At 45.8% G+C, this 16,860-nt stretch overlaps 1 protein-coding gene across 1 annotated transcript in view; it reads left to right on the top strand.

Moving 5' to 3' along the window:
- NPTXR (neuronal pentraxin receptor) overlaps positions 1–16,552 on the top strand; it is a 31,787-nt gene extending 15,235 nt beyond the window's left edge. Inside the window, exons 2-5 of the mRNA XM_034403734.2 lie at positions 3,155–3,377; positions 4,007–4,251; positions 11,412–11,591; positions 12,067–16,552. Coding sequence (XP_034259625.2) covers positions 3,155–3,377; positions 4,007–4,251; positions 11,412–11,591; positions 12,067–12,291 — 873 coding nt within the window. The 3' untranslated portion in view covers positions 12,292–16,552. The remainder of the gene's footprint in view (positions 1–3,154; positions 3,378–4,006; positions 4,252–11,411; positions 11,592–12,066) is intronic.
- The last annotated feature ends 308 nt before the right edge of the window (positions 16,553–16,860 follow it).

Raw genomic sequence — 16,860 nt, 5'->3', positions numbered from 1 at the left:
GTTTTCCTGGACTGAAGCTCATTATTCCATGTCTTGAGTCACAGTTTTCTTCTGGGAGACATTCCTGTATGTACTTGAAGAGTGTTGCTATATTGTCCTGCAATTGACTTCCTTAATCTTTCTTCAAGGAATTTAATAGTTAAGCCTCTGAGGATTGTATACCATCTGCTTCAATGGTACTTTACCTCCCAGAGGTACCAAAAGCACTCAGGGAGCAAACTGTTTAAAGATGAGAGACCACTCTGCCTTCGTAACTTCCTTTACTTCAACAAAATGGTTTCTATACATACACAGAAGTTTATTTGAGAAATGTATTGAAACTTAGGGCTGCTTTGTTCCAGAAGTTGGAAGCCTGGTACTATGGCCCTTCCCTTAGGCAATTCAAAGGGATACTTAGCTTACATCTTTATCAAAGCAAAATGTCCCTTAAAAGAGTATTTGTTTTGAGTTTCCTGTCATCCTCATTGTTCTTCAAACTCTTTCCAGTTAATTTTTTTTTTTTAATTTGATTTATATGCCGCCCTTCTCCGGAGACTCAGGGCGGCTTACAATGCGTTAAGCAATAGCCTTCATACTTTTGTATATTTATACAAAGTCAGCTTATTGCTCCCACAAACTGGGTCCTCAATTTACCCACCGTAGAAAGGATGGAAGGCTGAGTCGACCTTGAGCCTGGTGAGAATTGAACTCGCAGTAATTGCAGGCAGCTGGATGTTAAATGCTGCCTTAGTGGGAGGCATTAGCCTCCTACGCCACTCAGGCTCACTGCACACAATTTGAATCCTCAACCTGAATCCAGGCTGGAACTGGATGCAATATTTGTGGTAGGTACATAACAGAGTAGATGTGCTGCTTCCTTTAATTTTAACTGCATTTGTACTAAGGTAGCATAACATCAGGGGCGTTTTAGCACAACTAAGTGAAATAGGGTTCTGTGGCTGAAAATATGTATCTGATCTCTTCTGTAATCAGAGTAGAGGAAGGAAAAATAGGTTTCTCTATATGGGAACATTTTTCCCAGCAGGATTATCCGTTCTGGCAAACAGTAATAAGGACATGCTCTAGTTATGGATCTTCTCTATCTTAATACCAGCTGTGACCTCTGAAGTTACAGAGCATTTTACAGAACTGTAAAATTAAAATAATTATATGGTGTCAACGATACTGGCTGGTCAAAGGGGCAAGAAAAAGTCCATTTACTCTTCATTCTTCATCCTTGGCAATTTAGGATCTTTCAGCCATTCTTTTCAAGGCTTTTGGGTGTGGAAAAGCAGAAACAAGCACATTAATTGAAAATGCTTAAAAATATAGACACTATGCTTGTTTGAAATATTGGCAGCCATTTTCCAATTTAAAGTAAAATTTCTCAACCACTAATGTACAGGTATAAAAGCACAAAATATAAAACAATTAGCCAAAGACCTATATCTGGTCCAAAAGCCCGAAAAGATCTGAAGGGACCGATGTATTATTGTGTGTGGGAGGATATTCCGCCTCTTGTTCCTTTCTTTCTTGCCACTAATGTTAAAATCTCATGTCCAAAAAGTTTTTACCGACTGCGGATATGATCAACTGGTACAACATCCTTAGTGTGATAAAGATGCATTATATTTGAACTGATATTTGGACTTATTAAGAAATGCATAGGACAGAAAAGTTTCACTTCTATCAAAAATACATCTTGAAGAAATACAGATAAATAGGAAGCTTACTTTGTCACTTCATCACACACAATATACAACACAGATATAGGACAGAGTTTAAACACATTTTCTTTGCCCATCTCTCATCTTTTCTAATTGGTCAAAGCAGCTCATCAGTGCAAAGAGATGGGCAATATTTTGCAACACTTCCTTCAATTCCTTGGCCACCGAGAGTAATTTTGGGTCATATTAAACATGACTTAGCTGTCCCTTTCATATCAAGTGGTCACCTTTAAGCATAATTTGATTTATACACTCAATCCAAAATATTCCAGAGAAAGAGAGTGAGAGTGAGTGAGTGAGTGAGTGAGAGAGAAAGGGAGGGAGGGAGGGAGGGAGGGAGGGAGAGAGAGAGAGAGAGAGAGAGAGAGAGAGAGAGAGAGAGAGAGAGAGAGAGAGAGAGAGAGAGTGTCCAGCCTTTTCCCTCTGATTGATGGGAACTCTCCCCTGTGTTTCAAACAGGAAAGTTTTCTTTCTTATTGTACCTGGGCTATACAAATCCAGATGGCCAATAGATGGCAGTAAATGGATACAGAAAATGCCACCCTCTGCTGTAGCTTTGTCCAGATTTTTGCAGCTCAATTGTAAATTTAATCCAGTGTTTCTCAACCTTGGCAACTTTAAGATGCATGGGCTTCAATTTCCCGAATTTCCTGGTTAGCCTGCTGGCTGGAGAATTCTGGAAGTTGAAGTCCACACATCTTAAACTTGCCAAGATTTAAAAAAAACACTACTCTAACCATTCCCCTCATCTGCTATATAAATCTTTCCAATGGAATTGGCAAGGAACAGTCTTTTTCACATCAGACCTGGGTTTTATTGCTAATCTCCAATCCCTCTCCTATCTCTTTTGTGACTCTGGGGCCCAGGGCAGAAGACATTGGTAGGTACACAAAGATTCTCTAAATTGTTTTAGGTCAATTCAACAGTTTTAACCTATTCATAATACCATGGCTCTCAGATTTTTATGCTGAGTCTATATTAACTATCTGGGTGGAATAACTTTGGACTCATGTAACTTTAGATCCTAAACTTGTCAGAAAGAGGAACTTTAGATATTGCTCCATTTTATCAGGCCCATTTTATTTCCCCAAAAGGCATATTTTTAATTAAAACTAACAAAAATGATCATATGTCATTGTATATGTTCAACCATCCATTGGTTGATACAAGTATATGTATGTGCATATGTGTGTGTATTTTTTAATGCTATGGTATCAATCCTAGTAGGGTTACTGCTCACCTGCACTGATCCTTTGGAAAACACTTGGGACCCTAATGGCTGCAGGATCATGATATTTTCTCCCAAAGACCAATACTAGCCATATTGGGGTACTGTAGAAATATAAATACATCAATAAAGGCATCTTTGAATTCTTTGTGTGTGAAATTATTTTCCTGTTATTTTTAATCTGTTCTTATCTCCTCTTTTATCTCTTCTCTGAGTGCAGCAGGATATTCCCACTCGAACGAATGCTTCTTCTACTTCTGCCCCTGTGCCAGCCCAAGAGACCATCCACACCAAGATGGAGGAACTGGAAGGACAAATCCTCTCTAAGCTTTTGGCCCTGGAGAAAGAACGCACCTCCATCACCAGCAGCCACAACCAACAGCAACAAAATGTCGAAAAGGAGCTGGATGCTCTCCATAATCGGGTCATTGACCTGGAGCATGGTTAGTGTGACCATGAGGAGCCCAGAATATGGGGTTAAATCCAGAACTTTCATACATTCATTTTTAATACATATTTATATAACTCTGGGTATGGGTCATATTTATTTCTTTAAACAAAGGTTTAAAAATTAGAAAAGAATGCATCAAAATGCTGTGCTATTGAAATGTTTATCTTGAAGTACTACTCATTTGTAGTGCTACTCATTTGTTACACAGTGAGTCTCTTCTGCTCTTGTTCCTCAGCAAATATTATCTGATAGTGTATGCCCCAGTGAAAAGCTCCATACAGCCAGTGTAAAATAACTAGCAACCATTGATTGACACAACTAGCTTTTGTAACTTGGATGACTCCTCTCTTACAGCCAGCTATGCTAATGACAATCCCCTCCTTATTTGTGGCTGTGGATCCCACAAATTAGTTATGTGCTAGGTGGTATTTCTTGAATCTATGATTAATTAACCTTGTGAAATGATCTCAAATTCTGATAGAATGTGACTAATGTATTGATTATTTATAAAATCCGACACCCATTTCAGCATAACGATGGTCTGATCATATGTCAGGATTATTTCTCTATTTCTGCTAGCATTTCATAACTCTTTTGACTCTTTATCTCCTGTGCACATAGAAACAACTGTCTTCAACCCTCCAGAAGCCTTTAAAGTCTCCATCCCTGTACGAAACAACTACATGTATGCTCGGATGAAGAAAAGCTTGCCTGAACTATATGCCTTCACTGTCAGCATGTGGCTAAAAGCTAAGAATTCAGCAGAAGTGGGCACCCCTTTCTCCTACTCTGCTCCTGGACAAGCCAATGAGCTTGTACTGATAGTATGGGGAAACAATCCTATGGAACTTATAATTAATGACAAGGTAAGGTAAAGGGAGCTTCCAGCATAGAATGAATTGAATGGCACAGGCACTGCCCTGCTCTAAAAGTGGCATTAGCTGTAGTAACAATGCACGATTTCCCTAGGCTGGAGTACCACGGTAGCATGGAAAGGCTGCACTGCAAAAGTCATCTTGACGTTTATGACCTCCCCATGCAGACATATGTGACACAAATTTACTATTTATGAATTGCTAAAACATGAACTGCAACTACCAATAAGATGGCACCTCCCAATGTCAGTGGAAACAGTTGATTTTCAGCGGTTTCATTGTTTTACTTATTTTTCTATAAACAATATGAAAAACAAATAGGTTTAATGTACCTGTTTTACCTACTTACATCACCTCCAAAAGAAAGGGAGGGGAAAAAATTGATTCCCCATCCCTCCAGTGATGTCTGCATGCCAGCAATATACCTCTGATGCCCTTAGAGGGCTGTCAAATGTTATTTAACAATCCCATCCACAAAAAGCCAGCTCAGCCCCCTGATTCAAGGGGTATGAAAGTGACTGTGCTTTGGTCCCAGAAAATCAAGGGCCACAGGGATGAAGTAGCAGGAATGGCTTTGGCCTGGTTTGGTTGCTTTTCCTTTAGATGCCTATAATGCTGTCTGCATGGAACAGCCCTTGAAAAATGTTCAGAAACTACAGATAGAATCAAAAGCAACAGATTTTTGTTGTGGTCCATTTTTGTAGACCTCTCTTGGATATATTTTCCTGACTTCCAATCTACTACTATAGACAATTCAGACTGGTGATTTTAATCTACAAAATAAAATTGTTTGCGTTCAGGCTATTCGAATGGGAGCTACCTTTTCCTGTGAGTCTATCCAAATTTTACAATTCTAATTGAGAGATCTGTTATATGACCCACCATGTAGAGATACCATGCTGCCAAGTATTCTTGATGGGCTTCTTAGGGTAGTGACAATCTAGCTGTGGAACTCCTTTGCAATCTTCTTTGGAAAAAAGACCACAAAGATTATTCTATTCCAGGGGTGTCAAACTCAAGGGCCGGGGGCTGGATCCGGCCTGCCGAGTGCTTAAATCTGGCTAACGGGCCCATCCTGGAAACAGTGAAGGACTGGCCCATGTTATGTCCTTATAAGGACATCCGCCCTGATTGGCTGCCAGCCATCGGGCGGGAGATTTGAATCCCTGTCAAGGGGCGGTGCGTCTGCCGGGAGCGAATATAAGGAGAGCTCCGGCAGCGCGCCAGCAGTCTTGACTCGTTACTTTGTACCTAATAAAGTTATCAATGTATCGAGCTGGTCCAGTCTTCTTTTCCCTGCGCCGGATCTAACACTGGCGACGAAGGACTAGAGAGAAGAACCTTCACAAGACTCTTGGCACGATCGCCCACCGAACAAAATCACCACACCACAGCGATCTTACAGAATGGCTACCCCGCAAGCCCCGATGACCGCGCTGAACCCGTTCGACCCATCCCGGGAGAAGTGGAGGTCATACATGGTCCGATTCCGGCAGTTCCTGAGAGGCAACGGATACCAGAACCTCGATGAGGAGAGAAAAAGAGCCCTCTTCCTGGCTCATTGCGGATCGGACGTTCTGGAGATGGCGATTGACCTCGTGGCACCCAGGGACATCGAGGAGATGTCCTGGAACGACCTGCAAGAAGTCCTACAGGAGCACTATGCACCTACAGGCACCCCCATCGCAAACAGGTTCACCTTCCAGCAAAGAAACCAGCGGGAAGGTGAATCCATCAAGGAATTCGTGGCAGCGCTTCGCCAAATCGCTGCCAACTGCGAGTTCGACAATGTGGACAATGCCATCCGGGACCGCATTGTGTTTGGAATGCGAGATGTGGGGCTGCAGAAGAAGTTCCTCAGCCGGAAGAGGATTCCGCTCAAAGACGTCCTCGACGAGGCAACGGCGGCTGAAACGTCTGAGCAAGCAGCCGCCGCGATGGTAAAAGCAAGGGGGATCTATAAGATCCACAAGTCGGGCCCGACCTCATCAGACGAGGCAACCACTCAATCCGAGTCTGATGAGGAAATGGCCGTCCACAAGGTGTCCCGCCCCCCCAGGCGGGAAAACCCACAGCATGGCGACCGGGGAGAGCGATGCGGCAGCTGCAGAGGCGACCACCCCAGGGCAAACTGCAGATGGAGGGACGCGACCTGCCGCCGATGCCTGAAGAGGGGCCACATCGCAGAGGCCTGCAGAGCCACAGATCCAGCCCCGGAACCACCCAGACCACGATTCCGGGAAAATCGCAAAGATAACCAGAGGACATCCAAACGGTCCTCAAACCAGTCCCGGCGCGGGGAGGAGGAATATCCCCGCAACAGAACGGTGCACCAGACCACCACCATTGCGCACACAAGCGACGAGGGAACCACGAAGTTCCACGTGACGCTGCTAGCAGAGGGGTCACCATGCAAGATGGAGGTAGACTCTGGATCCGCCTACTCCATCATGGACTGGCAGCACCTACAGCAGCTGAACCCGGCATACAAAAGGACCCAGCTGAAAACCCCGAAGGCGAGACTTGTGGACTTCAACGGGAACCCCATTGAAATCCTAGGCAGAGCCACAATCCGGGTGAAGTACAACGACTTCAACGGAAAGCTACCCATCACCATTGTGCAACACAGCCGACCGAACCTGTTGGGTGTGGAGTGGTTCAAGCCGCTGGGACTTTCACTGCAGGGCATCCACGAGATCCGCAGGGACGAACTCGACTCCATCATCGAAGAGTTCAAAGAAGTCTTCGATGGTAAGCTGGGGAAATTTGTGGGGAGGCCAATCTCCTTTAATCTGGACAAGGGAATCACCCCAATCAGGCTCAAGCCCCGCCGAGTTCCATTTGCCCTGCGGCCTAAAGTAGATGAACAGCTGGATAAGCTGATCGCCCAGGGCGTCCTGGAACCGATCGATCATGCCTCATGGGAGACCCCCATTGTGACCCCACTGAAGCATGATGGGTCTGTGCGCATCTGTGCTGACTACCGTTGTACCATCAACAAGGCGTTGGCACAGAGCGCATACCCAGTCCCAGTGGTGCAACATCTGCTGCATTCCCTGGGATCTGGATCAATTTTCGCGAAACTGGACCTGGCCCAGGCTTACCAGCAACTGCCAGTGGATGACAAAACGGCGGAGGCTCAAACAATTGTCACGCACAGAGGGGCATTTAAATGCAACCGCCTCCAATTTGGAGTCAGCGCTGCCCCTGGCATCTTCCAATCCATGATGGAACGCCTTCTCCAAGGCGTTCCAGGGGTGGTGCCTTACTTCGATGATGTGCTCATCTCCGGCGACTCAAGAACCCAACTCCTTGAAAGGCTCAGGCTTGTCCTGCAGCGGTTCAAGGCTAAGGGTTTGAGGGTCAGGCGGGACAAGTGCATCATAGGGGTACAGGAAGTCGAGTTCCTGGGCTTCCTCATTGATAGCACAGGCATCCACCCCACCAAATCAAAAGTGGAAGCAATCCATGAAGCTCCAAGCCCAAAAAACAAAACGGAGCTTCAGGCTTTCCTTGGGTTGCTCAACTTTTACGCCATTTTCTTAAAACAGAAAGCCACAGTTGCTGAGCCACTCCACCGCCTGCTGGGAAAATCGGCTTCCTGGAAGTGGGGCCAGGAAGAGGAAGCGGCATTCCGGGCCATCAAAGGACTATTGACGTCCAAAAGCGTCCTCATTCAGTACAGCGAGACGCTCCCCATCAGACTGACCTGCGACGCGTCGCCTTACGGGGTGGGGGCAGTCCTCAGCCACGAACTGCCCAATGGCTCGGAAGCCCCAATCGCGTACTTCTCAAAGACTATGTCCGGCGCAGAACGGAACTATAGCCAGCTGGACAAAGAAGCCCTGGCCATCGTGGCTGGAGTGAAGCGCTTCCACGAATACCTCTACGGAAGAAGCTTCACCATAGTCACAGACCACAAGCCTCTCCTGGGACTCCTCGCAGGCGACCAACCAACCCCGACCTTCATGTCCCCAAGAATGACGAGATGGGCAATCTTCCTAGCTGGCTACTCCTATAGGCTCGTGCACCAGCCAGGCACAGCCATAGGAAACGCTGATGCCCTCAGCAGATGCCCGTCGAAGAAGCCGGTCGAAGACCCAGCCCCCACACTCCACCTACTGCACATTGATGACGACGCCAGCTGCCCGGTGTCATCCGCAGATGTGGCCGTCCACACCCAAAAGGACCCCACACTCCGCAAAGTGAAATCCTGGATCCTCAGAGGGTGGCCATCGGGAAAGCCAGAGGAAAGGTTCAGCCCGTTCGCCAGGAAACAGGAGGAGCTGTCCACCATGAAGAGCTGTCTGCTATGGGGAGACAGGGTGCTGATTCCAAGCACTCTGCAACGGCGAACGTTGGAGACCTTGCACAAGGGGCACCCGGGCATCGTCCGCATGAAGGCACTGGCACGGAGTTATGTCTGGTGGCCCTCCATGGACAAAGACATTGAACAATGGGTCTCCAGATGTGACCCGTGCCAAGAAGTTCGCCCAGCGCCACCGCAATCCGAGGTCGCGAAGTGGGAGACCCCCAGCAACCCCTGGTCGAGGGTCCACATTGACTTCGCGGGTCCGATGCAGGGGCGACACCTCCTCATCGTGGTAGATGCCTTCTCCAAATGGCTCGAGGTGGTGCCCATGGCATCTACCACAACGGACGCGACGATCCGAGCCCTGCGCCGTCTCTTCGCCACTCATGGTCTACCGGATGTGCTGGTCTCAGACAACGGCCCCCAGCTCACATCCTTGGCCATGGAGTCCTTCCTGGCGGGACTGGGCATCCGCCACGCCCTGTCCGCCCCTTACAGGCCGGCCGGAAATGGACAAGCGGAACGCATGGTCCGACTGACCAAAGAGGCCCTCACCAAGATGGGCCCGGGGGACTGGCAAGAGCGCATAGACAATTTCCTCCTCACCCAGCACATCACGCCACATGCCACCACCCACAAGAGCCCGGCCGAACTGTTGATGGGCAGAAGGTTGAGGTCACCCTTGGACCGGCTGCACCCCCAATACAGCCCGGAAGTGACCGCAACCGCCAGCCGCCCGCTTCGCGCCTTCAGCAACGGAGATTCAATTTTCGCGCTGAATTTCAGCGGCTCTCCTAAGTGGCTGAAGGGGAAGATTGCCAGCACAACCGGCCCCAAATCATACATCGTCGAGTTGGAAGATGGACAGTTCGCGAGACGTCACATCGACCAACTCCGAAAAAGGTGGGGGGGGAGCGCATGAAAACCAGCCTGACGAGGGAGGCCTACAACACCCCGATGAGGTAGACCTCCAACACCCCAGCGAGGTAGGCCTACCACACCCAGACCCGGTAGGCCTACAACAACCCGGCGAGGTAGGCCTACGACACCCCGACGAGGTAGGCCTACCACACCCCTGCGAGGCAGAGCAGCACCACCCCGTCAAGGTCGGCCCAGCCCACTACCAGATGCTGTCACGCCGGCAGCCCAGCGTAGTAGACCGGGGCCAACCGCACGGAGGATGGCAACAACAACCCAGCCAGGTGGGCACCGGGCACAGCAAGGCCAGGGACCACCAACCCAGCCCGCAGGTAGACCGGGACCTGCCCAGAGGAGGAGCAACGCACCCCACCAGTTACAGCAGCCCATGCCAGCCCGGCCAGGGAGACTGCAGTTCAAGGCGAGTAGACCGGGACCCAGCCAAGACGGGCAACCCACGACCCACGGGCAAGGGTGGCACACTACTCACCGACGTGGGGGACCCCCGCCCATCACAAGAGACAGCCAAGAAACGACACCCCGACCAGGATGGCCCCAGGCACCAACCAACGGTAGACCAGGGACTAGGGGGAAGGGGAAGCCGACAACAACCCGGCCAGGGAGACCTGCACCACCCCGGCAGGGGAGACCTCCGCCGCCCCACGGAGGTAGCGCCGCAACAACACCCCGACCAGGTCGACCACCGCCAGCCAGACAAGGTAGACCGACGCCAGCCCAACCGAGGGGACCAACGCCACCCCTGCGAGGTCGGACGGCACAACGACAACAACGAGAGCCAGCACCACCCGAACCGAGCGGAACCGCCACCCGAGCGGCAGCAAGCCGGACCGAGACCGAACCACAGCGCCCGGGAGACCAGGGAGGAGCAAGAAATGGACTTACCGAGACTCAGACGCTCTTCCCGGGTCGGAACCGAGCAGCGAGGCGAGAGATCCACAGGACAGGAGGAAGACCACCAGGACCAGCGATCCAAGGTCTGCGGTCCGGCCGGAGGCGCTGGGGGTGGCCCCGCTCACTCGACAGCCGAACCGAGCCCGGTTCCGGAGAGGGAACCAGGAGACGAAAGAGCCCCGTCCTTCCAGGCCGGAGACGGAGGAGAAGTGAGACTGCGCAGGTCAGCTAGGGTGCCGAGGCGTCCGGCGTACCTGCGCGACTACGTAACGTTCGTGAATGAGATTGACATTTCGGACTAAGGGGGGAGGAGTGTTATGTCCTTATAAGGACATCCGCCCTGATTGGCTGCCAGCCATCGGGCGGGAGATTTGAATCCCTGTCAAGGGGCGGTGCGTCTGCCGGGAGCGAATATAAGGAGAGCTCCGGCAGCGCGCCAGCAGTCTTGACTCGTTACTTTGTACCTAATAAAGTTATCAATGTATCGAGCTGGTCCAGTCTTCTTTTCCCTGCGCCGGATCTAACAGCCCACACTGCCTCTGCCAGTGAAAACAGAGCTCAAGAACCCTCCCAGGCTCCATTTTCAACTGTGACGGCCTCCTGCAGCCCTCTGCCAATGAAAACAGACCTCGGGAGGGCCACACGCAGCCCTCCCAGGCTCTGTTTTCACTGGCAGAGGGCTGAAAATGGAGCCTCAATGAGCAACATCAAGCTGGTCATGCCCACTCTGACCACGCCCCCCCAGCCCCCCGAGATCAAACACAACCCTGATGAGGTCCTCAATGAAATTGAGTTTGACACCCCTGTTCTATTCCATTCAGTTTTATCTGTTTGATATGTTGCCATACTGGCTGCACTCAGACAAGTCAGTCTAGACTATAAAATGATTGGGAAACCAACTGTGACAGTGAAGGGTATGGGAATTTTAGGAAAGGACAAAAAGGCATCTACAAAAACATCTATTTGTACTAGGCTGTTAAGGCACTCTCTGTTCTATTCTGTTGGAAAGGTGGCTCATCTGCCCATGACTTTAAAGGATGGGACATGGCATCATATTTGCATTACATGGATCACTCGGGATGGCATATGGTCCGTGTACCAAGATGGAGTAGAGCGTGGCGCCAGTGACAACCTAGCATCTTGGCATTCAATCAAACCTCATGGGGTGATGATCTTGGGCCAGGAACAGGTACGTCTCATTTCTCCACATGATCTTGAAAATTAATGACCAAAACAAGATTCAAGCAATTTCACTAGCAGTTGAACTAAAGGAGCTTAATTTGAGCCTAAGAGATCCCCTATTAGTCTTCTCTTGACTGTGCCAAACCCATCAGTCTTAAAATCTAGAAAATTGAAAGATTTTTGGTCCTTGAAACCCAAGGACCACGAGCATGAAATGGCTGTTCCTATCCTATATGGTTTTCCTATTCGTTATCATTCATTAACTGTCCTATTCCTACTAAATATGAAATGCAGCCTTTGAAACTGAAGAATTGGCAACCTCTATACTAACAGTAATAGTTATCTTCAGTACCAATATTTTTCCATCCCACTATTTTCCAGTTTTTCTTCAACTTTTTAATCTACTCTGATTAACCCATTGTTGTTTCATTCCTTCCCATTTACTTTGTTTGTTTTCCCAATTCTCCATTTTGATGCCACAGGATACACTGGGAGGGAGATTTGATGCAACTCAGGCCTTCGTTGGGGAAATTTCTCAGTTCAACATGTGGGATCACGTCCTGATGCCAGCAGAGATCGTAGGTCTGGCCAACTGCACCAGCCACCTGCAAGGCAACGTAGCCCAGTGGGATGAGAAGTCGGTTGAAGTCCATGGAGGGGCAGCCAAATTAAGTTTTGAGGTCTGCAAGGCAAAAATGAAGGCATGAAGGTCTTTCGTTCCTGCCACAAGAAAGGAGCATGCAAGCCACATTTCCTTCTTTCAATCAGTTTTGGGAAAGAAAGAACAACAGTTCCTTTCTCCCATCCAGCAACTTCTTACATTCGGCCTGGAGAGGAGGAAGTTGTGTGTGTGTGTGTGTGTGTGTGTGTTTGAGAAAGAGAGCACATGTACGCAAGGAAGCCTTCTAAACTTAAAAATGAAATTCTGACACTATTTTTCATTGTTTCAGTAAAATATTTTTAAATTCATTCTGTGAGTGACTAGACATTCCACTAAGGAAGCTAAAGAGGTTGGAAAGTAGCCAATCTCTGAAGAGCAGTATGAGAAAGGATAAAAACTGTATCAGTGAGTAGGAAATTGTTGGTAGAACTAGCATCTCCAACACTTCCAGTTTGTCCCATGGCTGATAGTTTCAGTGATGAAACTTGAACTCTGTTGATTGGGGATTGTGAAAGCATTAAAGCACTGTGTTGACATTTCCCCACTATAAGCCACTGACCGTCTAGAATACATAACCCAATATTCTTCTAGTATCTGCATGTCCTCGCCAGGATGTTCAGCTGTTTTATTTTTCTTCTAGCTTTAGCTCGTAGTCTTCCTTGTAAGGTAAAGCATTGTCATTAAGCAAAAAGTGCCAGCGGTTTCCTTAACTTCACAAAGGCCTATGTTTGATGTTCATTTTTTTTTTTTTACACCAGAGGTATCATTTCCCTAATTGGTTACTTGAATTCCTGTGTTGCCCTGCCAATCTTTTTTTGTTTCTCTAGATTATATATTTTCAAACTCTTTTTTAAACCTTTCTTATAAGCCATAATGACAGATTTTAAGAAGGGCAAGTTCTAAGTGGTAGGCAAGGAATATGAGCAGTCTTGGTCAAGCCTTTTTCTACCCCAGTTTTCCCTTTCATTGCTGCCTTTCCCTCCTAAGGGCTGACTCTCACAAGCTTGGCTCATTTTGTTGATCATCATCACAGTGACTTGGAGCTGATTGTGTGTGAATTGTGTTCATTAAAAAGCATTGTGTCTGAAGTGATGTGATATGTGATGTGGTATGATATGAAAACTTTTGTTATGCTCTATGATAGCTTTTTTATCCATGCATTCTCCTCCTCCTCTATGAATATCAACTCAAAGATTTATCCGTAAAAGTCATGCTTACTGTAGGATTCTGACAGTTGAAATCTATGTACCTGAATGATGCCCATTAGTTGAAGGAAGTTGGTCAAACTATTTAACTGGATGAATTGTTGATTCATGACAAATAGAAACTTGTCAGGAAATAACATTTGGGACCACACACAAGCCAATATAGTGATTAGGGTCTAGCAATCTGATCCTGCCATCCAAAAATGTCACCACAAAAAGTTTTACTTCACTGCACATCTTTCAATAAATATATCACATCCTGCAAAACTCTGTAAACTGCAGAGGAACACAATAGGCAAGGCAGTGCAATTGGGAAAGGGAGCTTGTTGGTCAATGAGATGAATTCATTTACTATAATTTACATATCAGCCCAAGAGAGATTCTCTACATTTTACTGAGAGGTTCTGCTGCAGTGGTACCATTGTTATTTGTCTTATCCCTGATGCATACTGGATCTTAACAGTATGCATCCTATTCCGCTGCATTATTAGCTCACATATTTATGGCTAAACTTATAAGTGTGTCACTGAAAATATGGTTTGTGTGTTACTTGACAGACAGCCCTTAGTTAAAGGAGCTTTTGAAAATCAATTAGGGGTGGGTTATATTTTGGCAGCCAAGGAATGCACTTATCATGTGGTTGGGATGCAAAGGCTATAGAGGGGAGAACTATTGTTTCATACTAAGGGAATAAGATTTTCTGATTTTTCTTTGACTGACAAGTGAGACTTTAGGGTTTTGTTTTAATCCTTCCTTTTAAAGATGTATGAAAACTATGACAGGGCTTCGACTACAGTGTTTGGATTCTCCTGCCTTATTTGTTTATTTATTTATGTGTTTATTTATTTGTTTGTTTGTTTGTTTGTTTATCTATTCCATCATTATTATTTTATATAAATAATTAAAGAGGCGGATGTACCTAATACTGCTTCCTCCTTCTATTTTCTCCACAACAACCCTGTGAGATGAGTCGGGCTGAGAGAGAGAGTGACTGGCCCAAAGTCACCTAGTTGCCATTCATGTCTCAGGCAGCATTAGAACTCACAGCTTCCTGGTTTCTAGACTGGTGCCTTAACCAGTAGACCATACTGGCTATTTATTCATGGCCATCACAGTCAGATGTGTGCAAGGTTGTGCAGAACAGATTCTTAGACCACTTGTGAACACCAGGCAGAGTGTTCTGGCCTAAGTGAAATATAAAACAAGTGGCTAGAATTTAGACATCAGATCTTTGGATTGCTTGTATGTTTGTTTACTAGGTAGGCTGATTGAATGAGATAAAAGCATTTGATTCTCTGCAAATTCTTCATTTTCCTTGCAGTCAGTAAAGAAAATGCATTGGACAGTTTCTTTATTATTGTCACACATTTGCAGACGTAGACATATTTCCCAAGTCATTTGTCCTGAACAAGAAAGGCTCCCTTTCTCTCTTGATAAGTACTGATTTAATTTCTTTGCTCAGTAAAGCATCTCTTGCTACTAGTATGATAAATGAATCCATCTCAGTGCAACACTTACATATTAGAACTCAATGTTCTTTTGGGTCTTAATCTTAATCAAGAGTCAAGACCCTTATGGGCTTTTGTGGTTTCAAAAACAATGATAAATTTCAGTCTTCTCCAATCTGATGCTCCCCAAACTCCCAGCTAGCCCAATGTCTGGAAAGGCTGTAGAACACTAGTCTAGTATATTAGTAATATAAATAATGTTGTTAGTAATGTTTTCTTGGATGTAAAGAAAGCCCTCCATTACCGCTACAAGACACAACTATCCCCACACTGATTTTCTCACATGAAAAGCCAAGATTTTTTTTAATTAGATCACATGAATCTATTCAAAATATATTTTCACAAATGTGTCATGTGATCTTGGCTAAGTTACTAACAAATAATATTAAATTCTAGATAAAGCCAAATGAGTAAGACAGTCCAGGATGCTGCACTAAAATCTGCAAAGTCACCTAAAAATATTCAGCTCTCCACACTTTCCAGCAGAGAACTACGGTAGCTGTGTTCCTATTCTTATTCCAGTCTGGTTTTACTTCGTATTGTGCCTCTCCTGGGACAAAAATAAGAAGACACCTTAAAATGTCTTCAGCATTCCAGGTTTTTTTAAAAATGGAACCAGAAAAGTGGAAGGAGGCACTGGAGAACTATAGAATCTCCTCATATGGTGGAACACAGTCAGCAGTGCTTACTTGTATACCTTTGAGTGCCAGATGACACAATTGTTCTAGAAATTCTGAATCTAGTGCATTGGCCCTTTTTTGTATTATGTTCCCTCCCCTACCGTAAACCTTTCTACCGACAATACAAAATATGTATATTTGTCCTTTCCCTTTTGGTTTCTCTCTGATCAGATGGAGTGAGTGAAGGCAAGGTAGAAAAGCTTTGTTCAGATTATACGGGCAACCATTAAGGAGACAGTTATAAGTGAGGATTCTCTTTTAATGGATGAAAAACTAATATAGCCTTCTCCAATTAGGTGTCCTCCTGATATGTTGGATAATGTGATGCACATGTGGGAATTATGACACACATTCCTTAACTGTGCAAGTAGCCTTGCACATTTAAGGAACACCAGACTGGGAAGATTGACATAGTGCGTAACCACTTATACATTATTACATAGGAAATGGAGATAAGCATTGTTTTTACCATGTGTACACTGCAGAAGCATATTATATGCAGACAGGTTGTCTCTAGTTCTCCACGGCATATGTGTAATGATACAAAAGTGTAAACCATCTCTATGAATTATAAGAATCATCACTCCAACAGGCCAATCTTTAATGTGTGCCACTAAAAAGGTTAACCTCAAATTGTCTCATTGCCTATGAGGACCAAACTATTCAGAGGAAGGAGTGAGCATAGGAATAGAAGTAATCCTGTTCAGATTGTAAACACTGTGATCATAATATCCCAAGCCTGTGGGAAAGAATAAGTTCTCTAACCATCACCTTCTTCTCTTTCTCCCTTCCTCCTGTATAGCTGTGTAAAAGGATGTGATATATGTGCGCACATGTATGTATCATATGTTTGGGGTTTTTTGGTTTTTTTGGTATATTTGACAGTTGACAATAAATTTGATGTTTATATTTGATTCTCTTATGGATGAGTACATTAAATAGGAAGCTGATACACTACATGACATAGCCATTTTTAGAGTCTGGTGGGAAATATTTTTATCACTCTGTTAACAAAGAAAGAATATACATAAAAGGTAATTGATCAAAGGAGTAGAACATGTAGCAACCTTTTTAATTTTAGTGTAACAATATCATTGTCTAACAGAGCAAGCATAATTATAATTCACCTATAGTGTCAATTCATTCACTATTTCCTTACTATGTGCCAAAACATCTTGATCAAGATTGTACAACTACTAGCAGATTCTTCCTGATCTGATGC

This window comes from Pantherophis guttatus, chromosome 7, assembly GCF_059756535.1.
Source record: "Pantherophis guttatus breed Tessera chromosome 7, ASM5975653v1, whole genome shotgun sequence".
Taxonomy (NCBI): Eukaryota; Metazoa; Chordata; class Lepidosauria; order Squamata; family Colubridae; genus Pantherophis; species Pantherophis guttatus.
The sequence above is the reverse complement of the archived record's forward strand: the minus strand, read 5'-3'. Positions and strand labels throughout refer to the sequence as shown.